Source organism: Malania oleifera, chromosome 13, assembly GCF_029873635.1.
Source record: "Malania oleifera isolate guangnan ecotype guangnan chromosome 13, ASM2987363v1, whole genome shotgun sequence".
NCBI classification, from domain to species: domain Eukaryota; kingdom Viridiplantae; phylum Streptophyta; class Magnoliopsida; order Santalales; family Ximeniaceae; genus Malania; species Malania oleifera.
This window is the reverse complement of record NC_080429.1, coordinates 33,035,639-33,062,569: the sequence shown is the minus strand read 5'-3', so window position 1 is coordinate 33,062,569 and position 26,931 is coordinate 33,035,639. Positions and strand designations below refer to the sequence as shown.

The 26,931-nt window shown below is 35.8% G+C and overlaps 2 protein-coding genes across 5 annotated transcripts in view; both read left to right on the top strand.

Annotated features, from left to right (window-relative positions):
* The window catches only part of LOC131146097 (peroxisomal membrane protein PEX14), a 49,518-nt gene extending 36,123 nt beyond the window's left edge, over positions 1-13,395 (top strand). For 2 of the 4 annotated variants that reach the window (XM_058095411.1, XM_058095410.1), the window contains exons 8-13: positions 373-446; positions 581-623; positions 709-776; positions 10,753-10,797; positions 10,887-10,955; positions 12,688-13,395. In XM_058095411.1, coding sequence (XP_057951394.1) covers positions 373-446; positions 581-623; positions 709-776; positions 10,753-10,797; positions 10,887-10,955; positions 12,688-13,161 — 773 coding nt within the window. In that variant the 3' untranslated portion in view covers positions 13,162-13,395. The remainder of the gene's footprint in view (positions 1-372; positions 447-580; positions 624-708; positions 777-10,752; positions 10,798-10,886; positions 10,956-12,687) is intronic. The other 2 variants (XM_058095414.1, XM_058095412.1) reach the window with 1 other exon arrangement.
* Positions 13,396-16,888: 3,493 nt separating this feature from the next.
* Positions 16,889-17,965, top strand: LOC131145791 (uncharacterized). Its single transcript, XM_058094978.1, has 3 exons — positions 16,889-17,321; positions 17,433-17,719; positions 17,861-17,965. Exons 1-3 carry the CDS (start codon positions 16,889-16,891, stop codon positions 17,963-17,965), a joined length of 825 nt encoding a protein of 274 aa, XP_057950961.1.
* Positions 17,966-26,931: the final 8,966 nt, after the last annotated feature.

The following is a 26,931-nucleotide window of genomic DNA, read 5'->3' as shown; positions in this document are numbered from 1 at the left end:
TTTAAGGTCCTAATATCAATTACAATAGCAAGGATTTAAGGAGGCGCTTTCTAAGTTTGAGTTAATGTTTTTTAATTTTCCTACACTTTTGTTTTTTAAAATATTTTTTACATTCTTTTTTCTTGAATACTTCTTGTCCTCTTTTAGCTCGTAATTCTTTTTCTTCTCTCTTAATATCTTTATTTTCTTGTAAAAATAATTTTTTAGCCACAGATATGCCCATGCAAAATAACATTGTAATGCAAATGTGTGTCTTCTAAAACTTGTTAAGGAATTTGAAGTGCTAACTTGATAAAAAATTCATGGGACTTTTAGAAGATCTCTCACCAATGATTAATTTGTTAATTTTGATCATTTCTATGTAATGATTAGGACAAAGTAACAGTTCGGGAAGAAACCTTCTTGTTGAACAAGAAAATCGTAGAGTCTCAGTGACAAGTTCAAAGGTGAGCTGGATATAGGCATGGCATGAGAATGCTTCGTAATTAGTTGAAACAATTTGGAACTGTCTGCCTGCATTATCTTTGAGTTTTCAAGTTGATTTTTTTCTACTGATGCAATTAGTTTCTGCTTTTTACAGCAACCAAATGTAAATGGCAAGGCAGAACTTAACTTGCGCTCAGGTTGTTACTCAGTGTTAACTCTCATATGTTTAATCTTTATGTGACAATAAATTCTCATGCCATTTAATTGAAATGCCCTGTACAGTGAGATCTTCATCACCGCCTGCATCCATGGAACCCTCTGTCGCACCTCATCCAAAGTCATATATGGATGTGAGTAATTCTTGTGACCTTTTTGTTGTTCAATAGTGTTTCATGGAAGACCTAGGTTTAGCACAGTGGAGCCCAGTGCCTTTCACATGTCTTCCTCATTATCTCAATGTAAAATCTTGAATTTTTGTCCTTCTTCAATCACACGCACCACACACTTCTTTTGGGGGTGGGTTGGGGGGAGGGGCAGGGGGCAGGCGGTCACATGAAGAATTATTCCAGATGATGGTATAAGAAGTTTGATTGCCTCGTGAAAAATAAAATTATGAAACTTCGGAGAGTTGTTTAAATGGAGATGCTTAGAGGTGTAGAAATTGTCAGGAAATTAAACTTACGAAGCAAACAATGAGACTTTGGGGAATGAAAAAATTAAGACAGGATATGAGGATATCAGTAAGACAGTTCGAGTTTATGCTTGGGACATCATCTATGTAGGCTTTTTACTTTCTTAGGTGATTTTTTTTTTTTTTTTTATCGTTTTAAACTTATCTAGGTGATTAATCGAAGTATAGCAATGTAGAGAGGAGAAAAAAATATTCTTGTTCATTTAGGAAAACCTTTTGGTGGGGTCCTCACAGAGATGGTCTGAGTTTTAGAAAAATAAGATTTCCAGCAGTTGTATGGCTGTAATCAAGGCATTTATGATGGGGTGGTAACTGGTTTAAGAATGCTTGGAGAAGAGAGAAATGTATTCTTTGTATCAAGGGTCAGTAATTCAGCACCAAGTCTGGTCCTTTCTGCTCATTACACGTGGATGAACTTACTACATATTTGATGTAGCTTCATCACATGGTTTGGTTAATTTGCTAATGATATAGCAGTGGTTGTTGATACTAGAGTAGGGTCAAATCTTCTTGTCCTCTTTATCATCTCCTTTTTTCACTAACTCCGGTCCTTTCTGTTCATTATATGTGGATGAACTTACTACATATTTGATGTAGTTTCATCACATGATTTGGTTTATTTTCTAATGATATAGCAGTGGTTGTTGATATTTGAGTAGGGTCAAATCTTCTTGTCCTCTTTATACTCTCCTTTTTTTCTCTGACAAATTTCGTTGTTAAAACTGAATATATATTATAATGCTTGTGGCAGGACAAAGATGTAATATATATTATAAATTTAGTAATTTTATATGAGGAAATGTAGGCATATTTGATATTAATGATCAAGAGCAATGTTTTAAAAGGCTTTAATGAAGCGCGCCTCAAGGCAAGAAATGCCTTGAGGCTCATTCTAAAATACCAAATTCCAAAAAGGCTAATGCATTACACACTGAGGCTTATGCATTTGTACAAAAGGCACACCTTTTGCACCTTTTTATTTGAGGCTTATGCATTTTGGGAGTGTGATTTGCAAGTAAGATTTTGCTAGAAAATATTTACTCCATGTTTACATAAAAGAAGGAATGTCATAATATGAGTTGATTTCTAAAACTCTTGAGCCTCAACCTTCCAAAACAATTGAGCTGTATCTTACATATTGAAAAATAATTTGAATTTTGTAATTTTATAGTAATCTCTTGTCATGATTTATGAAATGAATTTAAGTTAGCAATATTTTTTTATGGCCAACAAGTATATTGCAAATTATATTTGATTTTTTTGTTTACATTATGTGTGATATTTTCTCAATTTTTTCTTTATTTTTAAAATATGTAATTTATTTACATATTTTTATCTAAAAATAAAATCTCAAAAGGCTTACGCCCCAATGCCTTAAGGCTTACACCTCGCCCCTTAAGTGTTAGAGCACTTTGCCTTACACCTTTGCCTTTTAAAACATTGATCAAGAGTTATGTAAACATAAAAATGGTTTGTTTCATTACTTATAATTAATTACCTACCTAAATTTTGTAGCAGAATCTCTCTCTCTCTCTCTCTCTCTCTTTGACACTCCTTCAACGACTATTTAAGAGCAGTTTTCCCTCCATTAGGTGTCTGCAGTATCCTAGCAAGTGCTCCTCCGTCGTCTCTCTTTCTCTTTGCTCCAATGGGTCTTTGAGAATCACGCTTTCTTGTACTTGCATTGGTCTCTCTCTCTCTCTCTCTCTCTCTCTCTCTCTCTCTCTTGTGAAAGTACTCCTTTGTCATTGAATTGATTTGAAAGAAGATATGGAGGAGAATCTCCTTAAGTTGGTGCAGGTCGAAAGCAAGACTTTCAATCTGCATTTGGAAAAGTTTGGGGAAGGTGGTTTTGTTCATTTGGAGGAGAGATCCTGAGTCAAAAATCGGTGGATCAGGATCACCCTTTTGGCTTAAAGTCTCCACAAAACATCTGGTAGATTGCTTTTCTGGGTGATGAGTAGATTGAGCTGCAAAGGGAAATTCTTGGAAGTGGGAGTGCAGTGGAACAAGAGAAACTCTATATTCATTCCAGGGGGGTTGAAAGGGGAAAATTGGTGCAGCTTTGTTGAAGCCTTGGATTTGGTGAGAGGTAAGCAAATGATCCCTAATCCCAAGGGAGAGTTAGGGAAGGAGCCTGCACAACCAACCAAACAGTCATTAAAGTTGGAAGGATGCCTTGGTTGGAGAATTGTCACCAAAGTTCTAGCAGGGTGAGTGGCATTGCAGCAACTGTGGAGGTACTAAACGATCTCTGGTGAGCATGGTGGCAGTAGATGGTCCAGTGTACATCGCTTCAGCTAGGATTTGTGATGTCAAGAAGGCTGAGGGTTGGGAGTCCAAGTAATAAAGGAATGGGCTTAGAGTTGGGTGGGCCGGGGATTATACATATTGCTGTGAACTTGGGTCATCTGTTGGGTACTATTGGGCTTGACCCAAATTTATTTAAAGGGCAGTATGCTCCGATTAATTTATTTTCCCGAGAGCAGGCCCAACAGGCCCAATATAAGTCTCTGGCTTTGCAGGGAGATGGAGGAGCTATCCTCTTTGTTAGTTTTGTTGAATAATTGTCGAGTCTCATTGGAAGTTGATAGCCATTCTTGGTCCTTGGATCCTCAAGGTTTTATTCCTGCAAATCTTTTTGTGAGTTTAGCTCTGGTTTTTCTTTTCCTCTCTATAGAACTATTTGGAAGGCCAAAGTCCCCTATAAAATCAAACCTTTTCTCTGGTTGGTTGTGCTAATAGGATCAACACCAATAACTTGTTACAGATTAGAAGACCGTTGAGAAGGCTCTATCTCCATACGTATGTGTGCTTTCTTTCCATTGCTCTGAAACTGCTCTACATCTTCTCTTACATTGTGATTTTTCCTGGAGGATTTGAAAAAAAGCTATTTAATTATTTTGGGGAATGCTGGGTTTGTCCAAAGACAGTGGAGTAGTTTTAGGAAAATCATTTTGTTGGTTTTGGAAAGAAAAGTAGAGTTGTGCCTTATTTACTGTTTGTTAGGGTTTGTGGATGGAACAAAACACACACATTTTTTCGAGGAAGAAGTTGTCTCTCTTGCTGGTTTGGAAGAAGATTCAACATTTGGGCTCTCTTTGGTGTGTGGGTATGGGAACTTCAAGGGGATGCGCTCTTTGGATATTCAGGGTGATTGGCTTTCCTTGTTGAATTGATAGAACCTGCTGATTATTTGGGGATGTTTCTAGTGTTCTTTTTGGTTTTTCATTTTTAATTTTTTTTGGGTAACCTAAAGTTTTGAAAGGAGATGCCTTACTTTCCTGCTTGTACATTCCTATAATCCTATTTTATCAATAAAATTCTTTTGTTATAAAAAAATAAAAAATAAAAAAAATCTCTGGCTTTGCAAAGCCCTTTTGTTAGATATCAAGCCCAAAGTCCATTGGAAAATTCCATTGAGCAGCCTTTAGTTTCAAGTAAATCACCTAATTACTACGTCCAAAGTTTGGAAGAAGTGGCTCCAGGGGTGGGTGTCACAGGCTGAATATTTCACACCTTGTGAAGTGCCGTGTGCACTAGCTAAGCACTATTGCTTAACTAGTCGGTAAAAAATTATCACGGTTTACCACAAGAATACATTCACAGCAGTTAAATGAAAAGTAAGTCGAAGCAGTAAGCAATTCATGAAAGCAATGGGGGAAGCAAGACATTATACATTGAAGCAATGTAATTTATTAGTAACACCTCCATAAGCAACATGTGTTTAGCAAGGAAGCAAGTAGGCTAAATACGTTTAACAAATGCTAGTGAGTTCTACCAAACTAATGAGCACTCACCCTTTCCTAAAGAGCTTTATATGCTATTTTAGCTCGGGCATTAAGAAACATCTCCAAGGAGTCATACTCTCACTTTACACTAAGGCTCACACATAAAGCATAAAACCTATTTACATGATGGTAAATCATCCCATGCACACAAGGCATGCATCACAGGCAAGCATAATGCCTTGAACAAGCTTGACTCGTGACATTTTCCCCCACTTATGTGGTTGATGTCCTTATAGACTTTGACGCTAGGTACTTCAACTTTGTCCATGAACAGTTGCAAGTTTTCTGTGAAATCCAATTGATTTCTTCATCTCCAAGGCCTTTCCACTTCACTAAGAACTCATTTCGTTCTTCATTGATAATGTGAACTTTGTTTGCAAGGATGAGTTCGACTTCTCTTCTACCAGGTTGTGCTGTCTTCAGTGGTGCTTTGGTTGACTGACTTTTGCTTGGATCTTCAGTGTCGGTGTTGAATGGATTGAGAATAGTAACATGAAAACCAAGCCGAAGGATCGACCTTGTAAGAGGCTTTCTCGACTTTAGCTAACTAGTCCTTCATATTTTCCAAATAGTCTCCTATCTCAACTCCGTAGTGACTTGATCTATTCAGGATAGAGCTTAACAAGCACTAAGTCACTCACATTGAATGCAATAGTCTTCTCTCCTGATTTGTCCACTTCTTCATCCACTTGGAAGCTTTCTCCAAGTAAGCTCGAAAAGTCTCTACTTTCTCCATGTTTTGGTGAAAATATATGCTCTTGGACTTTTTCCTCTGTACGACTCATCCACTATGTGAGGTATTAGCAGTTGATGGCCTGTAACAAGCTCGAAGGATTCTTATTGGTGGTTGAGCTTTTTTGGGCATTAAAACAGAACTACATTAATTAGTTGCATCCGATTCTTCTCATTGGTGGTGTTGAAATGGTGTGAGTACTCTTCTGGTAGCCAATTGAATCTCTCCATCTGTTTATGGGTGTTAACTCAACGACATGTCAAGCTATGAATCGAGGATTCTAAAAAGTTATGTCCAGAAGTTGCCAATGAATCTCGAGTCTCAGTCACTAATAATGTCTTGGGGAACACTCCAATATTTCACAATGTGTTTGAAAAACAACTGTGCTCTCTCCTTTTTTGAACTACTAGGAAGCACTGATACCAATAAGGGATAATGATACGATACGAGGATACGGCGATACAACAATTTTGTGAAGACAATGATATGACACAACCGAGATACATTAATTAATTAATATAAATATATATTTTGGCATGCTTTTCCTTGTAAATGAAAAATATTGAAGTAATAGGCATCATTCATGCTGAATTATGAATTGTATAATCATTATAAACTCAAAGAAACATTCATCGTTCGTCAACAATAAAAAAGTGGTCCAAGTCTCCAAGGCTTCCAAGGAAAATACAAAGAGAGTCATAATACATCCATCAAGTATGACAAATCTAATTAACATAATATGTCATAAGACATCCATTAACTATGCATCATTATTTTCACCATTACCATATGTGAAAAACACGACTTTCATATTTGGTTCATCAAGTGAAAGGCTTGCAATCTCAGGCAGCTTAGCACCTCCAAATGGCTTATCCCAAGTATCTCCTCCAATATCCCATAACTTGTTTGGTCCTTTCTTGTATTCTTCAGTTTTTCTTGATAAAAGTTGAAGATTAGTATGCACATTTACCAAATCTTCAACACATTTTGCTGCCATCTTGTTCCTCTTCAATGAGTGGATAAATAAATAGGTACTCCAATTCCTCTCACAGGAATTGCATGATGGAACCCATCCCATGCGCACAATGCAAGCTGTTACAAGCAAGCAAAATGCCTTGAACAAGCTTTGCTCGTGACAATGGGTAATGACACAGATGGGCACCACAAAATTGGTTTCGAGCAGTGTGAGAAAATGGAGGAAAAACATCATCGGGGTGCTTATTCTACAATACGGCAAACTGTGTGGATGAGCAACGCGAGAAGTGAAGCTGTGGGTAGATGGATGAGGAGAGGGATTTATTGAAGATAGATGAGTTTACAAATGATGTTGCTATGGAGAACTGGGGCAGCTCTTATGGAGGATTATGGTTTGATTGTTTGAAACTGGAACTGCGATGATGCTAGATTTATTTGCGACAAGGCAAGGATGGATGGTGTAAAGCCATTTCAGGCTGCTAATTAGGAAGCAAGCAACATTAAAGGTTTATACCCTTGGGAGGCAGAAGAGAAAGGATATTAGGGGTGACTTAATAGGAAGAATCTCAGGGCAAATGGGAGGCCATTATGATTCTCAAAAAACACTGTGATGGAAATTTTTACATGAAGGCTCAAATGGAATGAAAACAAACTTGAGTAAAGTTAGTGGGGAAACTTCGTAAGAGAAGAAGTGGGGAGATGTATCAAATGAGGAGGGTGATATGGACAGTGATTTTGATTGTGATGAAGGGCTGGCCTTATGTGAACAACTTGGTTATGGTTCAGATGATTCTGATTTTATGGGGGTTCATTTTCATATCCAATGGATGATCTAGATGGAGTTCTTGGATTGAGGAATGATGAATTAGAAGAGGTAGAAGATAGGATTGAGAAAAATGATATAAATATTGATTTTATTTCTTGTATTCAACATATGCTAGATAAGAAAGTATGCAGCTAGCACACTCAGATGGAAAGGAAGCTTGCTTGGATGAAGGCATAATCAGGGCTAAGAAGGGGAAGAGGGAGTTGGCTAATTTTCAATATTCCATCAATTATGATAGGAAAGGTCTGAAAGGAAGTTTTCTTAGGTATTGTTTTGTTTAAGCTTAGGTAGGGTCTTGGGTGGAGGGTAATAGTGGTATGGATGGTGGGCAGTTTTGGCTTGAGGTGATCTTAATTTTTTTTTTTACTTTGAAGATTTCTCATCCTCTACTGCTTTTACTTTCTTTCTCTCTTAATATATATTCTTTTATTATCTTAAAAAATTATTTACCCAAACTGAGATTTTGAGACTACAAGGTCAGCATTAGACATAGAACAAAAGTAGGATGTTTAAAAACTTAAAACAGAGGAGTACTTTTAGATTATCAGATTATCTTTTTGTGACTGTAGAATACTGTTAGGTTGGAAGGAAAATTTTGAAAGGACAGTTTTCAAAATCAACCACATTATATAGTCAAAATATTGAAAAACGAGGAAAATACATGTTCAAGGAATAGTGATAGGTGAAATGAGGATATTAAATTAGATGCATCATTAAGACTGGAAATATATAATAAGTACATACATATACACGAGGGGTTAAAGATATAGCACCAATTGAGGACAAGATGGATCTTGTTAGATGATTGGTTAAGACAATTTGGACAAGAGGAAGATGAAGAATGAAGATTGAGGTAGTGAGAAAAATAGATAAGTAGATGATAGGGTTGACTAGAAGTAGAAATGCTTTTGATAGGGAACTTAACATTCTTACAAATTTTTTCAGTAGTCTCTACAAGTCTCATTGTGAGGCCAGTTCTGATGATCCCAAATGGGTTTTGAGGAAAGATGGGAACTTCTTTGTCAGCTCTTTTTATAAAAACCTTAGTTCCCCAACTGGGAGCAGCATTAACCTGGAAGCTGATTTAGAAAATGGCAGCCCCTTCAAGGGTTGTTTTTTTCACATGGGAAGCTACTCTTGGAAAGATCCTTACTATAGACAATCTTCAGAAAAAAGGTCTCCCTCTTGTCAATAGATGCTTTTTATGTTCGGAGCAGGAGGAATCAGTCGATCATGTACTCCTGCATTGTGCATGGACCAAGAAATTGTGGAACTTAGTCATCGCCATCGTAAATCAGAAATGGGTCACTGCAGCTGCAGTGAGACGTGAACTGTGGGCTTGGAAATGGATCAGATCTAATAAGGAAGGGATACAACCTCTCTCCCTCGTTCCCCTTGCTTTTTTTATGGGCCGTATGGAGAGGAAGGATTAGAAGAGCCTTTCAAGGAATTATCTCTAGCTGGCATTCTAGGCTAGTTGAAAGGGACCCTTTTGTAACCATTGATTTTCTTGTTACTTTTCGGTAAAGTGTGTTTCTTTCTTCTTGTTTCTTTGTACTTGGGTGGCATCCCCTTGTGTCAAATGCACAGTTTAAAATTCTAAATTTCTAGATGTAGCCTTTTAGTTTTTTTTTTCTTTGATAAACAAGAATCGGATTAAAATAGAGAAGAATGTACATCATAAAATTAGAAAAAGGAAGAAAAAAGAAAAGATAGAGAGGATAAGAAATCCTCCCTTTATATCAATTGAAACCAGTTACAAAGAATGCAACCTAAATAGAGAACCAAACCCAATGTAATGGGGCCAACCAATCCTGCTGCAAGTCTTCCAGAGAAACATGATGGAAAAAACCATTTGTCGACACCCACAGCGATGCAAGATATACCGCTTTATTCTGAAGCAAATTGTTAGTAGTAGCCATAACTTAATATTCTAGCGTTCCTTTACAACCCAACACACCAAATAATATCCACAACAGTGCAGTGCCATAGCTTTCCTATCCTTTCATTTGCCAAAACCCCTAAAAGTAATGGTATAAAAGGGCCTTCAAAGTGTAGGGAAAGACCCAATTTTCACCAAATATACCAAATAACTTATTCCAAATAGCCATTGTGAAAGGGCAATGAAGAAAGAGATGCACACAAGTCTCTTCACTACTCATGCAAAAGAGGCAAATGTCAGGGGATGGGGCCTTTTTAGGGCTTCTCTTTTGAAGCAAATCATTGGTATTAATTCTTTCAAGTATCTCAGTCCAAATAAAAGCTTTTACTTTTAAGGGAGCTTTAGCTTTCCAAATTAAAGGATACGAAGCAAAAGGATCCATAGTAGAATCACAAGTCAAGAAGTGAAAAAGATTTACAAGAGAATTTTCCAGAGAGATCTAAACTCCAAACCCTATTATCAATCCCCAAATGAACATGAAAAGAATTGAGCAACGTGGTAAAAAAAAACCGTCTCATTAATCTCTGTCATTTAGATTTCTCCCAAAATGGAAGTTCCCAGAATGCCCATCTTGCAAAAGAAGAAAAGCTGAAATTGGAGTGTCATGAAGATTAGATAAATGAAAAAGATGAGGGAAAGTGCTGGCCAAAGGCATCGCCCCCACCCAGTGCTCCTCCCAAAAGAGAATTCCCTCCCCATTACCCACTGTATAATGGAATTAGGAAGGAAATGATCATATATCTGAGATACAAACTTCGAAGGACTCGAATAAGTAGTTTTAATTCCTACTAGCATTCCTCCCATTTTGTAACATTCAAAGTTTACTGCGAATTACCTTATGCTAAAGAGAATTAGTATGGCCTTTAGTTTATTTTGATTGTTCAAAATATCCAAAGCGATTATGAGAATGCAATTAGAGAGAGAAAAAAAAAAAATGTTCTTTCTTTTTTTAGCAGCGAAGGAGGTGGGGACAGGGGACTGGGGACTGGGAGCCAGCTGAATGTGAATTCCCTTCAATTTTAATTCACTGTCCTTGCCAAAAATTAATTTGAATAAAAAATAATTCACATGAAAAAACCATAACTAGAAAGTTGAGTATGCTGATGCATCAAATTTCAAATGCATCGGTTTGTGCTACCCTAGGAAGTCTAGTTTCTGTCCTGGAACAGAATTGGTTACTGGATAGTGGACATATATTTTATCAATTTAATGAATTATAAGGCTTGGAAAAATACTATCAATTTCTCATGCAAGTTGCAAGGTGAGAGGCTTGCTTTGGATTTTAATGGAAGCATTAACAAGGGCTTTTTTTTAAAAAAAAAATAAAGCAAGGAGTTGCCCTTTTTAACATTTAAAATTGTGATGCAGCTCATAGACATGGTTCAAAGAGGGGAAAAGCCTCCTAACATTAGGGTGAGTCCCACCTTCACTTGTTTTTATGTTGAGATTGACTGTTTATTGGGTTTTATGCTCATTCTCTCATTTTCTGGGTTCATGTTCAGGACATCAATGATCTACCCCCCAATCCTAATCAGCCACTTCCAAATCCTCGCTTAGTACCACGACCTAAGGTTTGCCTTCTTTTTTTTGGGTGAACTTTATCCATTAGATGTTTAATTTTCAATAATTGTTTTCATGGACTAGTGAAGATTGTTTGAACATGAGGTTTAGTCATAGAAGTTCGAAGAATGCATAAAGAACACTCCATTATATTGGCCTTCAGTGTCTATGACTGTCCATTTCATATGATTTATGTGATGGCAACCATATTCTATTGATGATTGGAGAATGGCTAAAAAGCTGATGGAAGCCTTAGGAATATGACCTTTTGACTGTATTGGATGTTTCCCTCATAATTTGGTCACTTTTTAGCCATAATAGGGCTCACTTTTTAGCTATATTTGATAGGGTAAAATTCTAATAGACCCCCAAGTTTTCTGAATATAACACTGCAGTCCCTAAGTTTGTTACAACTATCCAAAAACCCCATGATGTTATAATTTATTGACAAAGTAAACTCTCTAGTCAACGGATAGTTATTGTTGAAAAATTATTTGCATCATTTATAAAATTATTTATTTGCCCTTTCATTCAATTTAACAAATTATTTATTTCATTCCATAATATGTCCAAGTATATAATGAATATTCACTAAAATATTTTAAAAAATATTACTTATAAAATAACCTACCCTTCTTATTCATGAAAGCTACCAAAGATGTTCATATTTTATTATTGACCATTCTTTTTAGCTTAATAAAATTTTACCTTTCTATCATAAAAAGCTTTAGTTTCAATTTTCTGCACAATTTTCCTTGCAGAATGCAACTGGCAGGCATATAAACAAAACAAATTCCAGAAAACAGACATCCTTCTAACAAATATCAAGTAGTTTAAGCCAAACAAATTTTACAAAGTTTAGATTCTGATCTGAATCGGTTGGACTTTGAGTGTCTATTGCTGCTTTGCCTGTGTAGGGTTGCACTGCCTGTTGTCTTCTCAGGGGCAACTTCTTGTTTCTACGTCCTCCCCTTTCTCCCGTAATGATTTTTCAATAATTCGTTTTAATTTGACTTCATTTTTTTTTTAAACCTTGTATTTCATCTTAATTAGTAAGGGCTTGTTTTGTTAACCAGAATATGAAGGTTATTAAAGAGTAATATTTTTATAACATTATAATGAATATTTATTATCACCTTTAAACTTTAATTTAAATTATGGTAATGGAAAATGGGCATTTTATGTGTGTGTGCGTGTTTTTTTTTTGTTTTTTTTTTAATTTGAATATTTTATATTATATGATTGATATGAAATATAAACATTTTAGGTTAGCTTCAAGCTACTAAAAAAGTGTTATGCAGCAGTAGCGTATTTTCTAAATGGCAAGTTATTTTATGTGTAATATTTTTTAAAATATTTTAGTGAATATTCATTGTCATACTTGGGCTTTACTCTATTATAAGAATGTAATATATATTTTGATAATTAATTGAAAGGGTTAAAGGGTAATTTTATTAATGATACAAACTATTTTTAATGTCGGCTAACTGTAACAGGAAGTTGATCTTGTCAATAAATTATAATTTAAGGGGTTCTTTGGTACTTTCGAGAAACTCAGAGGGTGCAGTGTTATTTAGAAAATCCAGGAAATATTTGGATATTATCCTATTTAATATTTTTTTTTCTTGGCATATTTAATATGGAGCTACCATGTTTGTGTTGGAAAATAGAACCAACCAGGAATACCTCGTTTTTGTGCATTCTCTGTAAACAAACCTGATTATTGTTCACCCTCCCGAGTAGCCTTGGGAGGTTGGCCAGGGTCAAAACAGATCAAGCTATGTCCTTCAGTCTCAAGTGGGTAGTGATGGCTTCAATATCAAGGCACAAGATAATGGACTCGCCCATGAGTCGAATGGGAATGGTGAGAGTTCACTGCCTTGGTCGCAACATAAAAATGTCAGAATCACAGAAATTGAATCTGAAGAGGAACTGAAGACTCTGCCTTATGGTGCATCTACCATGGAACGACCAATTCAACGAGCATGGGTTCCTCCCCAGCCACCCCCTTTTGTCATGCCAGAAGCAGCTGCTGCGATCCGACAGCTTAAACCATCAGCACCAAAAGAACAATTTACCAATGATCAGCTAGATGCGCATCCTTCGGATGAAACTGATGAGCTGCAGAGGGTCGCAAGATTATCGGAATCAGGAGGGGTGGAGATCAAAGGAGTGAACTCAGAATCAAACTTAAGTGATGCGCTGGCACAGGAGTAGAATCCTCTCAATGCACTTGATTTGGTACCCTCTATGTATCTGAAATAACATCTGATAGAATGAGAATATATGTTGGATCAATAGGGATAAATAATTTTGGTCCTCTTGTGCTCATTCTGTGATCTATGACTCTGTGTGCACTTTACTTTGATGGAGGGAAATAAAGAACATTTGTGTGTGAACGAAATGGTTTATATGGTCCATTTATATAGAAGAAGATTGTTTTGTACTGTATCCTGGCTGCACTGGTAAAACATTTTCCTGTTGGCTCTCTCTCTCTCTCTCTCTCATGTTTGTGCCTTTCTTCTTCTGTTAATTTTTTTTTAAATTTTACATCCATAGTCGGATTCATTTAGGATTTTTGCAGTCATTTTATCAAAAGCAAGAGTATGGATAAGAAATGATTAAAATGAGTAAACAAATAACAAGAATCCTTCAGAAAGGCATTTGGTTCCTCAAATATAAGAATATTTTTGTTTGATTTACATTATAAGATTTCAAAGAATGTTAACAAGATTTTTATGTCCTATTTGGTTTATATTCAATATGAGAATCATGGCCACCATTTTAAGATTTCAATATATCTTTGGCATAAGAATTTTTAAAAATCACAAGTTCAAAAAATTTAAAATAATTAATTAATTAATTAAAACAATTAATGGCAATATAATGTCTATATATTAATCATTATATTATACTATTATAACATTATATTAATAATATTATTTGAAAATATAATAATAGTATGATAATACTATATAAGGGCATTGTTGCCCAGCTTGTAAAAATAGTGAGTAATTCGGTTCAAAAAGTAGGATTTTTATGGAAATATGATTCTCGTGAGATTCATTTTTATCTTTTGTAAGAATCTTTACGTGTTTTTAGGAATGTGAAAATGTTCCTACCCCATCAAATTCTCATATTTAAATTAATGTGGGAGCACCACATTCCTATCAATCTTGAAAGATGTGTCAAAAATTTTCCCATGTAACGACATTTTTAATAATCTCTTTTTTGGGATGAGACATCTAAGTCATGGGAATATTTTTATTTGAATTACATTGTAAGATTTTCATGTCAATGTTTGACTCAACATAAGAATCTTGTTTTCAATATAATGATTGTTATACTATTAACATGTGTAAGCATTACATAAAGTGAAATTTAAATTTTTAGCAAAGCCTACTAAGAATACATAATTAATTCATTTCCCAAAATTTTTAAATATCATAATTTTTTTAAAAAAATTAATAATTAACTAAAACAATTGATGGCAACACAACTATTTTTAAATTCTAAAAATTAAATGATTGTTGCACAATAATATTATTATTTATTATCGATAATTATATTTTTAAATATAATAATAATGCAAAATACTATATTGTAGGAGCATTTTTTTCCCACAAGATAGTGAAGGCATTTGGTTCAAAAAGTAGGACTCCCATAAAACTTACATGAGTGTAAGAATAGGATTTGTCAATATTTCATGGGAATCTTTCATTTTCAGGAATGTGAACATTCCCATGACATCAAACATCACTCTATAAGCTCGTCTCTACCACGGTGGCCTTATCCACCAGTGTGAAGAAATCTTACACCTGCAACATAGCCACCTGCTTAAGGATCTCCTGCTTTAGACCACTCTCAAACCTCCAAGCCTTTCTGGACTCGTCAGGTACCATATAGGGAGCAAAACGTGACAACTCCACAAATCAGGTGGCGTACTGCTGAACAGTCAGCCGTCTCTGAGTCAGGTTCTTCATAATGAGATGTTATGGACATCACATTTTAAAAATTTTGAAAGATACTACACACATCAAATATGTGTGTAATTAGTTGTCTTCAAATTTATTGCAAACTATGTTGATAAAAATATTTTAAAATATGATTTGCTTATCTAGAAAATATACCTTCTCATTTTAGATGAGGGCATGAGGGTTGTGGTGGATTGGACATTAGCTTGAACTGTACAGTGAGAGATAGTTCTTATTGTATAGCTTTTCTTATTCCTTTGAAATTATTATCCTGTGTCTTCAACATTAGAATTCTAAGTTCTGACCTCTAAGATGTAGCTTAAGAGAGCATTGATTCCCCACATCTTTCTAAATTTTCAAAATGTGATTAGTGAGTATCTAGAAATTTTCTCTGAGACTTTTGAAATGTAGAATGCTCACAAATGTCAAATCTTCATTGACCTATAAAGAATCTTTAGAATGATTTTTTATTTATCTAATTTAACCTTTATATTATTTGGATTGATATTGCTGATATATTCATATTAATTTATAATTGTAGTGGAACATAATCATATTTTAAATTTAATATTTTATAAATTAATATATAAGCAATGCTTTCTAAAATTCCAATAGGGTAGGTGGTTTTGTTGGTCATAACATTGTATGCGATGCTCATGACATCTTACGAGAATATGATACGGCACGAACAATAACGTTCTTGAAAATGAAAGGAATTTCATGTCTTATGGGCATTATATTCCCACCATTTCCTATAGATAAGTCTCGTTTATGCGAATCCAATTTTCGGACCAAAATGCCCTCACTATTATGGCCGGTTGGATAACAATATTGCCCCTACAATATTATTATCACACTCGATCTATCATTAAATCAAATAAAATAAAAGTAATATCATTATTTTATTATAATAATTTAATGTAATAGTTAATATTTAAACATCATATTATCTTCAATTATTTTGGTTAAATGATTATATTTAAGTGTTACATTTTTTTTTTTCAAAATTTATGATTATTGAAAATTTTAAGATATGGATTCAGTTAGATACATATTCTTAAGTAGGGTTTTATGTTCAAAGTATAATATCATATATTAGTTACATATATGCCAAGAGTATAATAGTCATTTTATTGAAATACGTGTTAGGATTTTCATGTTGAACCAAACATTAACGATGGGAATCTCGTATATATTCTTAAGAATATTATAACGTAAAATAAATAAAAGTATTTCCATTAGATCGACAGACATCCCATTCTTTTAATTAATTGTTATTTTTTTACAAATTATTTGTATGGTTGTAAGATTTTGATTTTGAAATTATGAAACAAAAGAGTAAAATAAAAATTATTGCAATATCTAGAAAAAAATTGAAGGAAACGCACTAGAAAAACAACCATAGAAGAGGAGGATGAAAAAGACGAGATAAAAGTGAAGATAATGGTGGTCATAAAGTGAGTGATCACTATGTTGTCGATATCATAGTAAAACCCGATAAGGCTAATCTCAATACCGTTTCATACTTCAACTTTATCACCTTTGAAATTTACTCAAGCCACCCAATTGAAGACGGGTGTCGAAATGAGCAACATGAAGAGGTCTATAAACTCTTTCTTAAGTGTGGACAGTTGTTTGATTTTCGGAGTTAATTTCGAAAAATTAAATTGATTTTATGGCTTTCATTAGGGTGTTTAATTGTGAATGGGTATCAAGACGAGCAACATGAAAATGTTAATAAATCCCTTCTCAAAGTGTGAACAATTGTTTGATTTTTAGAGTTAATTTTGTGAAATTAAATTGATTTTATTGCTTTCATTAGGATGTTCAGTTTATTTGAAGTGTAATTGGTTTTTTGATCAATTTGAACATGTTGAATTTGATATGTAACAATTCAAATTAAGTTTTGAATTTTTCATCTTTTGGAGTTTCAATTCAATGTTAGCTTTGTGTATGGCTTCAATACAATCATGGCCAGACGAGCTCTGTGGCATAGCATCTACCAGCTTAGTAAGCTCCCTTCCCCATGGCTTCTTTTGGGGGATTTCAACTATGTACTTTCAGCTGCTGAGAAGGAGAATGGTCGGCCTATCTCAGACTATGATACTAGAGATATGGGTGAATGCTTCTTCAACTCTAGTCTATCTGATCTGAGATCATCAGAGTGTTTCCTTACATGGACAAATGGTACGATTTGGAGCAAATTGGATAGAGTGATTGCTAATCAGAGATGGATTCTGGAGGGTCGAAGTGCTAAGGTTGAATTCCTTTTCCCTGGGATTCTCTCTGACCACTCGGTGTGCCTCATTTCACTGTTTGAAGAGGGGTGTCTGGGAAGGCGATCTTTTAAATTTTTCAACTTGTGGACTCTAAACCATAATTCTCTAGCCATTATTAAACAAGGTTGGGATGCTCAGGTTCAGAGATTTGAGTAATTCAAATGGGTAAGGAGACTCCAGGGCCTGAAGAAACCTCTAAAGGCTCTTAATGTCTCCTATTTCTCCCACATATCAGCTAGAGCAGAGAAGGCAGGTAAGGAAGTGATCGAGATACAACAGAAACTGCACAACAATCCCTTGGATGGTGACCTGCAATTGCTTCTGAATGAAAAAAAATATGAAGCTGTTAGACTTGCAGAAGCCAATAGAATGTCCATCTCTCAGATTGCCAAAAGTAGATACTTAAAGGAAAGTGACAAAGGCACTACTTTCTTCCATAGTCTGATGAGAAGTCGAAGGAATAGGAATTACATCTCAACGGTTACCAAATTAAATAGGGATCAGACCAGGTCCCAAGCTCAGGTAGCTAAGGAGTTATTGATCTTTTACAGCTAGCTGCTGGGAAAGGAAATGGACTATACAATGATAAATAAGAGCACAGTTACAAGGGGTCCTTTGATTAAAGACTCTCAACATGCTAATATGATGGCTCCAATATTGAAGGAGGAGATTAAGATGGCCCTTTTCAGTATCAGGGATAGCAAATCCCCTGCTCCTGATGGCTTCAGCATGCTTCTTCAAAAAATCTTGGAACATAGTGGGGAATGATTTCACAAGTGCAGTAAAGGAATTTTTTACCACTGGAAAGCTATTGAAATAGGTGAATCACACTATGATTGCTTTGATTCCTAAATCCAACCATGCTAATTATGTGGGTGACTATAGACCAATTGCTTGCTGCAATGTCTTTTACAAGGTAATAGCTAAAATCATTGCTTCAAGAATCAAGCCTGCACTAGAAGGAATTATAAACTCAGCACAATCTGCATTTATTGAGAAAAGAAGCATGGTTGAAAACATATATATTGTCTAGGAACTAGCAAGGAAATATGCAAGGAAAAGGATCTCTCCAAGGTGTATGGTGAAGATTGATCTTAAAAAGGCATACGACTATATCTCATGGAGATTCCTTAAAGAAATGCTGGACCATCTGAACTTCCCTCCTACCATGGTAAATTGGATTATGGAATGTGTCTCCAACACCTCATACTCTATATCCATTAATGAGAGTATATTTGGATTCTTTAAAGGGGGTAAGGGTCTTCGCCAAGGTGATCCTTTGTCCCCGTTTCTATTTGTGATTTGTTTTGAATATTTCACAAGGATGTTGAAATCCCTGGAGGTTAACCCTAATTTTAAATTCCATCCTAGATGTAAGAATCTCAAGATCACTCACCTGGCCTTCGCTGATGACTTGATACTCTTTTCTAAAGGGGATGTTGCATCGGTTAAAGCCCTTATGGACTGTTCGAAGGGTTTCTCAAATTGTTCTGGATTGATAGCTAACTGTATGAAATCTAACCTATTTCATGCAGGTATAAAAGAATACGACCTTGAGTGCTTCAAATAGGCTACAGGCTTCAATGTTGGATCTTTCCCTTTTCGATACCTTGGGATCCCTTTGGCTTCATCCAGACTGAACTCAAGTCATTACTCCCCTCTGATAAATAGGATTGCTGATTTGTTCAAGGGTTGGTTTGGCTTCACTTTATCCTATGCAGGGAAACTTTAGTTAATTAAGTCTGTCATTCAGGGTCTTGAATGCTTTTGGTTATCTATTTTCCCAATCCCTAATAAAGTTTTGGAGCATGTTGTCAAATTATGCAAGGCCTTTCTTTGGGGTGGGAGGAAGAAGCCTTTGGTTGGTTGGAAGGAAGTGTGTCTGCCAAAATCAGAAGGTGGTTTTGGGGGTGATGGATTTGAAAGCCTAGAATTTTTCCTTGCTCACAAAAACCTGTTGGAATATCCACTCTAAAAAAGACTCTCTCTGGTCCAAAAGGGTTAATCAAAACTACTTGAAAGGTTCAAGTCTTTGGGAGGCCGGGATAAAACATGACGATTCCCCACTATACAAAAAGTTCATTGGAATTAAGAATCAAATTATGTTAAGATGTGCCAACCACCTAAATGTCACGCTTCAACTTTTTTAGGAATGGGACCTTGATCACACTAGCTCTTCCATTTGTTATAACTTTTGGAGAGCTAAAGGAACTACGGTTCCTTGGTCCAAGGAGGTATGGAAGAGTGGAAGTACCCCTAAACATGCTTTCACTCTTTGGCTGGGAATTAAAAGGAAACTTCTTACTTGTGATAGGCTCATTGATTTTGAAGGAGACCTGTATTGTTCCTTTTGCTGCCAGGAACATGAATCCATTGATCATATATATTTTTTAATTGCAGATTCTTCTCTTAGGTTTGGAACACAATTAGAAGTTGGTCGGGGCTCAACATGGCTATGACAACACTTAGAGCTGCAGTGAACTGGCTACGAAAGGAGGTCAGGGGCACTAGGATTCTTTCAGTAGGCAAGAGAGTTGGCCTGGCCTCTACTGTTTATCTCATATGGAATGCCAGGAATAGAAAAAGATTTGAAGGAAAATCCATTTCCCCAAAGGAGCTGATTGTGACCATCCAGAAACATATCTACACAGTGGTCTATGACAGATTTGGGCTACACACAGTCAGAGGAGTATAATCTCATTTTGGATCTTGTTGTATGAGTTTTGAATTGTTGTAGTTGGCCAAAAGGCCCCTAGATTGCACAGGTTCTCTTGTGTTACTTATTGCTTGCAATTTTGATGGGGCTTATAAATTCCTCCCCCCCCCCCCCCCCCCAAACCTGGGTATGCCTAGAGATCCATGTAAATACTTATTTTGATCAATACATTTACCCTTACGATAAAAAAAAAACTTATTACTCTTTCGTTAATTAGTCTTTCATTCTCAAATTATTATAATAATAAAGACGTATACTAAAAGTTCCAAACCTTACAAGCTTATATTATGGTAATTAAGTCTTAAAATTCATATGGATTTTAATCCAATTATGATTTAATTATAGAAAATTTTAAATAATTTATCATTAGTTGATACAAAAATTAAATTATAAATTTATTATACAATTTCAAAAATTAAATTATAAATTCACGGGGTTGTTTTGAAATAAATCGATTTTATTTATGGCCCAAGGTGTTTTCAAGGTAATAATTATGAATAAATTATATGCTTCCAATAATTAGTAGAATAAAAATGTTATTAGAATGATAGAAATCAATTTATATTAGTGGTTAAAAAATTTTAATTCAATTATGATTAGTTATTATAAAAAAATTTAATTTAATTTGTAACAAAAATTCAATAACAAATTCATGTTACTATTTCAAAATATTAATAATTTTACTTCTGTTTCAAAATATTAATCAACTTATCAAATTACAATTTATTACGAAATTTTAAATTTAAAATCACATTTTTTTCAATAAGTGTTTTCATGGTTGACGATGTATTTAATTAGTTTTTGATACTCAAATTATTATACAACAGATAAATTGACTGAAAGTTCAAGCTTCTGTCCTCCTCGGAAGCTCATAAATAAAGTCTTAAAATTTGTATGGATCTTAATCCAAGTTTAATTTATTTATAAAAATTTTTAATTAATTTACCAAGAGTTGTTACAAAAAGGCAGTTATAAATTTATCATACAATTTAAAAATATTATTAATTTTGCTTAACGGTCAGTTTCAAATTATTTAATTAGCTTATTATATTACCAATTTTATTTGACAATTTCAAATTTTAAAAAAAAAAAAAGTAGCTCAACACCTAGGATCTATTTAGACTAAGGATTTGATTGGAAAAGGAAAGAGAAATAAGAAGGAAACATACTTTTCATTATATTTTCTCTCTATATGAAATAATATTAAAATAAAAATTTATTCTAGTATAGTTAAAAATTAAGAAACAAAATTTTAGTGATGCTTCAAATCAAAAAATTTTTCATTGGGAAATCTATTGTCCATCATACTTTTTTTCACATAAAATATTGTTAAAAATACAAAAGTTGTTTTTGTAAGAACCCAAATCGTGATATATGGATTAATTATGTAAAAGAATGCTAAAATGGTAAATTGAGCAGAGTTCGTTGACGAGGTCAAGGTTTGTCGACGAAGTCTCTTTTGTTCTTGTCAACGAAATTTAGAGGCTCATCAACGAGGAGAAGGTGAGAGATTTCGGGAAACCGGGAATCTCAGGCTCGTCGATGAGGTCGTCATCTCTTCGATAAGGAATCTTCAGTGGCTCGTCGACGAGAGCGCCATTTCGTCGACGAGGGTGGCTAAGTCAAAGACCTATAAATATTAGTTTCCTTACTTCCAAGCTAAGTAATCTCAAGAATATCCTCTCCCTCTCTCTCTAGAACTTGAAGAACTCTCTCTCTCTAGATTTTTTCACCATTTGTCACCTGATTCGTAAATCCGGCATTACCGCATAGATTAGGGTGAGTTTCTCTTCGTATATAGTGGATCGAAATCTCATTTCGAGTAGTTTTGGGTTTCAGGTCAAAATGAAGGTAAGGCTTGGTTTTCTTTTTTGATTCGAAATATATGTAGTAGTATGAGTTGTAAGCATGTATTGTACTGTGGTTTATAGGTTTTGGAGTCGCGGTTCGTAGTTTTGGGGACTGTAGAGTTTGTAGTTGGAATTCGGGTTAAGGTAAGGGGATTCAGTTTATATCAGTTACTTTTCAAAATCGGGATTGGTAAACTTGCAGGCTACGATCGTATGTATATTTTGGTATCTTATTTGGGGAAATCTATTGGGTAAAATACGAAATTTTCGGGTTACAGTTTTTGAAAAAATTTGGGGATTTCAAGTATTTGAAATTAGGATAGCTTCCCAAGAGGGGGGTGAATTGGTATTTTTAAAATTATTTTTAATTTTGATTCTTAATTATTAATCAATCACAACAATTAAATATAAAAACAATTCAATCCACAATCAATCAAAAACTCAATCACCTTGTAATAAATTGCTGAATTTGTATAAGCCCTATGTTTGTTCAAAAACTCCCAAGTCTTCCTTATGTTTAGCTTTTAAACAAACTTTTAGATTAATAAGTTTTGGTTGATCAACCAACGTAGTCCCTTCCGGTTTCCGCAATCAATGCTGATCAAACCAAAAACAAATTATCCTCCGGTCTATTTAACAACTAAACACTCAGAATTAATCGATTAAAAGCATACACGCAGATTATAAGTCTTTGTTGAAAAAAATAAAAATAAAAATAAAGAGTAAGGAAGAGAGAGAGAGAGACACACAAGATTTTACGAGGTTCGACTTATACCCAGCCTACATCCTCGCCTTTGGCAAACCACCAAAGGATTCATTAGTTTAGTTCCATTGACAGGTGGAACAATACCGATTACAAAACAGTCCTTCCGTTAGGCTAGAGCCTGCCTCTCCAAACAATATTCCCTTATTTGGTCCAATGATTCTACAGTCTTGAATCATCTATGAATAAGAATCAAGATAAAGAAATTTTGTGTACAAGAAAACACTCTCACAGCAGAGTAGGTTAGTACAACAATTAGCACAATAATACTTCAAAGTAATTCAAATATAAAAGAATTTGAAGCTCAATACTTAGTATGAATCACCAAATAACTTTCAAAAGATGAAAGATTCTGACTTTGAAAACTTTACTTCGAAATATAAATCAGTAGCAAATCAGTAGTTTGAACATGAGAGTTTGAGAGCCTTTGAGAACTTTGAATACTTGAAGATTGCTTGGTGTCTCAAACCTTTGAAGATTGGGGCTATTTATAGATGTTTAGAAGCAATTCCTGACCCCCAAAGTTTCCTTAAAATAGTTTCCAAGTATTTTAAAATAATTATCCAAAAACCTTGTTTAAAAAATCTTCCTATTAAGAGTTTTTAAGCCAACGTTCGAGTGGCAGTCGCCTGCCACGACTTGGCAGTCGATTGTCACAGAACAAACTCTCAACACAGAATACTGGCAATGCCTATCAGAACCAAGGCAGTCGCCTGTCATGTTCACGCAGGCGCCTGACAGGTTTAGGCAGTCGCCTGTCTTGCTACTGACTTTTTAAAAAACCTCTTACTTAATGTGGCAGTCGCCTGACCCTTCATTATTTCAAAATAATTTCTTTTTCAAAAACCCTTTCTTCTCATTGATTTATAAAAATATATTTCTGAATTTCTAAGAGTTTCAAACCAATTTATATCTGAAATTAACTTGAAGTACTTACATTTAGAACATCTAAAAAAAAATGATCCTTTGTTCTTCAATCTTGTTCTTCCATCATCTTTGAGTCTTCAATCTTTTCTTTGAGCTTTCACCAATATATCTTTAATCCTCATGCTCTTCAAAATCTCTTTGTAATCCATAAACTTTATTATACTCTTCTTTTTAATCCATATGCTTCCTTATGCTCTTGAGCTTTGTCTCTTCCTTTAAGCTTTGCCTTAAGCTTTGTCTTTAAAAACTTTCACTTGAACCATATTAAACACATCATTGATTTGTTATCATCAAAATAAGAATTGTAAGCTTTATTAGGCAAACAGTATCATCTCTACTTTGTTTGGAAAATCATTTGTTTTGTTTAAACTGTATTATTGAGATGACTGTTATCCATATTTGTATAAAAACTGTATACTTAGGTTGGAAAATGATACGATTTGTTTGTAAACCCAATAAGTGTGGAATGTATGGTTGTATGTAATTGTTACAGGTATTTTGCAAAACAACTAGTGGCGGTTAATTACCGTATGCTGATGAGTATAGGAACGTGAGTTCCAAAATGATTCCAGGTTTTGTGAAATCGGCTATGTGGCGGCTAATTACCGTACGCTAAAACAGCTATGTGGCGGTTAATTACCGTATGCCGAGCCATGTACCGGTTCATTACCATGGGCGAGAGTGTCCGGCTCTATATCTGAGGGTGTGAAATATCACCATGTATCCCGGATGGTCATTGAGGGGTGTGAGCTACACTGTAATGACAATGTAATTGCTGTGAAGCTTCAGGTTTCATGGAGTAGTTGCGCATTAGTGTGAACTACATCGTATTAGCAATGTAATCGCTATGAAGCTTTGGGTTTCATAGTGTAGTTGCATATTAGTGTGACAACATTGACCGTATGTTTTGGGTATCGTATGTACTGGAATGGATTTGTGAAAATACTGGAACTGTATGAAATGTTTTGAACTGTATCGTATTGTATGGTGTTATGTTTTACGTAAAATAACACTAGTATGCTACACATTGATATAACCTTCTTTCTTCCTTACTAAGAGGTGTCTCACCCCAAATGTACATACAAATGTTTTTCAGGTCCATTGGGCAGCCATGTTTAGCATCCTAGCATTTGGAAATGGGGGTGTCGTTAGCTACTGCTAGTGCCTATTAGGTACGAGTCTTTGTATCTGGGTTGTCGAGATGGTTTTTTTTTTGTAGACGCCCGGAGTATGTTTTGTAACTATGGGAATGTATATTCTAGTTTTGTATAGACTCTGTTATGGTACTGTACATGTATAGAAAGACCGTATTCCGCTGCGTATCTGATGAGTATGGATGTGTATGTTTATGTTTTAAGGGCATCCGTGTACCCCATGGGGTCGGACCCTCTTTTGGTATTGTATCATGTATGTTTTAATTGATACAAAGACATGTTAGGTTATTATAATTACACTTGGGACCCATCTACGAGTTCGGGGCATGATAGCTTGGTATCAGAGCTAACCAAGTTGTTAGGTCTTGTAGACTTGGTTAGGTATATTGATGTGTACATACCAGAGTATAGGATGTAGGAAATGGGTAGTATAGGTCGAGGATTGTGTTGTTGCTAGACGATGACTCATTGGCAGTGTTCTGTGTCCTTCTTGGAATGACGATTTTAGAAAGATCACGGCAAACCATTGATGGATTCGTGTCAGTGTGATGGGACAGGCCTAGACTCGTAGAATTGGTAGTTAACATGATTAGGTGATTGATTGTGTTAATTGTGTGCGATATAGGAATTCTAATCGATTCCTACTGTATTTTCAGAATGGAGCCCAAGGGCAATAACTTGGAAAGTGGTTTCGAGGGAACTACGAGTGATGAGACTCCTTCTGTGCCTTATGGGTTGACAAAGCAGGTTATGCGAGAGATCGGGCGGAGCGTTAGGAGACGCGAATGCTCTCCTACTAATGTGGGGTGTACCATTGAAAGGTTCACACGCATGCACCCTCTGACATTTGTAGGAGGACCTGATCTAATTATGGCGGAGGATTGGGTCGAAAAGACCAAGAGGATTTTGAAAGTCCTCCACTGCACAGATAGGCAGAGAGTCCTTTACACTACTTTCCAGTTGTCTGGAGAGGCCGAGCGTTGGTGGACTGTGGTGAGTCTGCTTGAGAAGTAGAGAGCTGGACCAACGGGTATGACGTGGAACCAATTCAAGGAGGTATTCTTCGAGAGATACTTTTCAGTTTCCACTCATGATGCGAAGGCCGATGAGTTTTCGGGCCTAATGCAGGGTACCCTAACGGTGCAGAGTTATGCCGTCAAATTCATCGAGTTGTCTCGATTTGCGCCGTACTTGGTTCCGAACTAGTATAAGAAGACTTGGAGGTTTAAGAGGGGTCTAAGGAAAGACATCCGCCATCTTGTGGGAATGCTGCAGATCCGTGAGTTCTCTGTTTTGGTTGATAAAGCCACCATAGTTGAGACCGACCTTTGGGGAGATGAGGTGGTGCAGGATCAGAGGAAGAGGCCGGTATCTTCTGGTTCTCAGAGTGGCCCTCATCAGGGACAGTGGAAGAAGAAGAAGAACTACAGCTCTAGTTATCAACAGAACACCGAGCGGTAGAGTTATCAAGAGGATCCATCCTCTACACCGTGCGCCAAGTGCGGTAAATGGCACGATGGAAAATGTAGGTCATTTTGGGGTAACTGCTACAACTGTGGCAAACCGGGCCACCTGTCGCGGAGCTATCAGGCACTGAGGAGAGATACGCATGCACAGAGTTAGAACCGTGGGAGTAATCAGATGCCTCAGGGTAACTACCAAGCAACCACGGCTCTGGCGAGAGTGTATTCACTTACTCCAACAGATGCGGAACATGCTGGGAATGTGGTGACAGGCACCATGTTATTACTTTCGAATAGAGCTGTCATTTTATTTTATTCAGGAGCAACCCATTTGTTTATATCTAGTAGTTTTGTGAAGTTGTGTGGGGTTAAAACCCGAGTGATGGATGAGAGGCTGCCTATGGCTACGCCAACTAGGAGTGTAACGATCTGTAGTAAGATGTTAGTAAACTATTCAGTTGTAATTCAGGAGAGACTGCTACCAGCGAATCTTGTAGTATATAACATGTCTGGTTTTGACGTTATATTGAGGATGGATTGGCTATTCTCCAGTTTTGCGGTTTAATTATCGTAAGAAGGTAGTAGTGTTCAGACCTCCTGGGGAGCAGGAGTACGAGTTCGTCAAATCGTGTGTGCGTTCGATGCCACAGGTTCTATCAGCATTATAGGCGAGGAGGTTACTCTTGGATGGTTGTTAGGGGTACTTGGCTTGCATGAAGGAACCGCCACGGAAAGAGTTGAGGCTCGAGGATATTCGAGTGGTCAATGAATTTTTAGATATGTTTCCTAAAGATTTACCCAGTAAACCTCCGGATCGTGAGGTGGACTTTGTGATAAAGTTGCTACCTGGCAAGGCACCGA

What these genes read in the sequence shown, in the direction of transcription:
- LOC131145791 (XM_058094978.1), top strand. Translation starts at nt 16,889, where the DNA reads ATGGCCAGACGAGCTCTGTGGCATAGCATCTACCAGCTTAGTAAGCTC. An exon ending in TCTAGCCATTATTAAACAAG is followed by an intron (nt 17,322 to 17,432) that starts GTTGGGATGCTC and finishes CCCACATATCAG; the next exon opens with CTAGAGCAGAGAAGGCAGGT. An exon ending in AGACCAGGTCCCAAGCTCAG is followed by an intron (nt 17,720 to 17,860) that starts GTAGCTAAGGAG and finishes CCAATATTGAAG; the next exon opens with GAGGAGATTAAGATGGCCCT.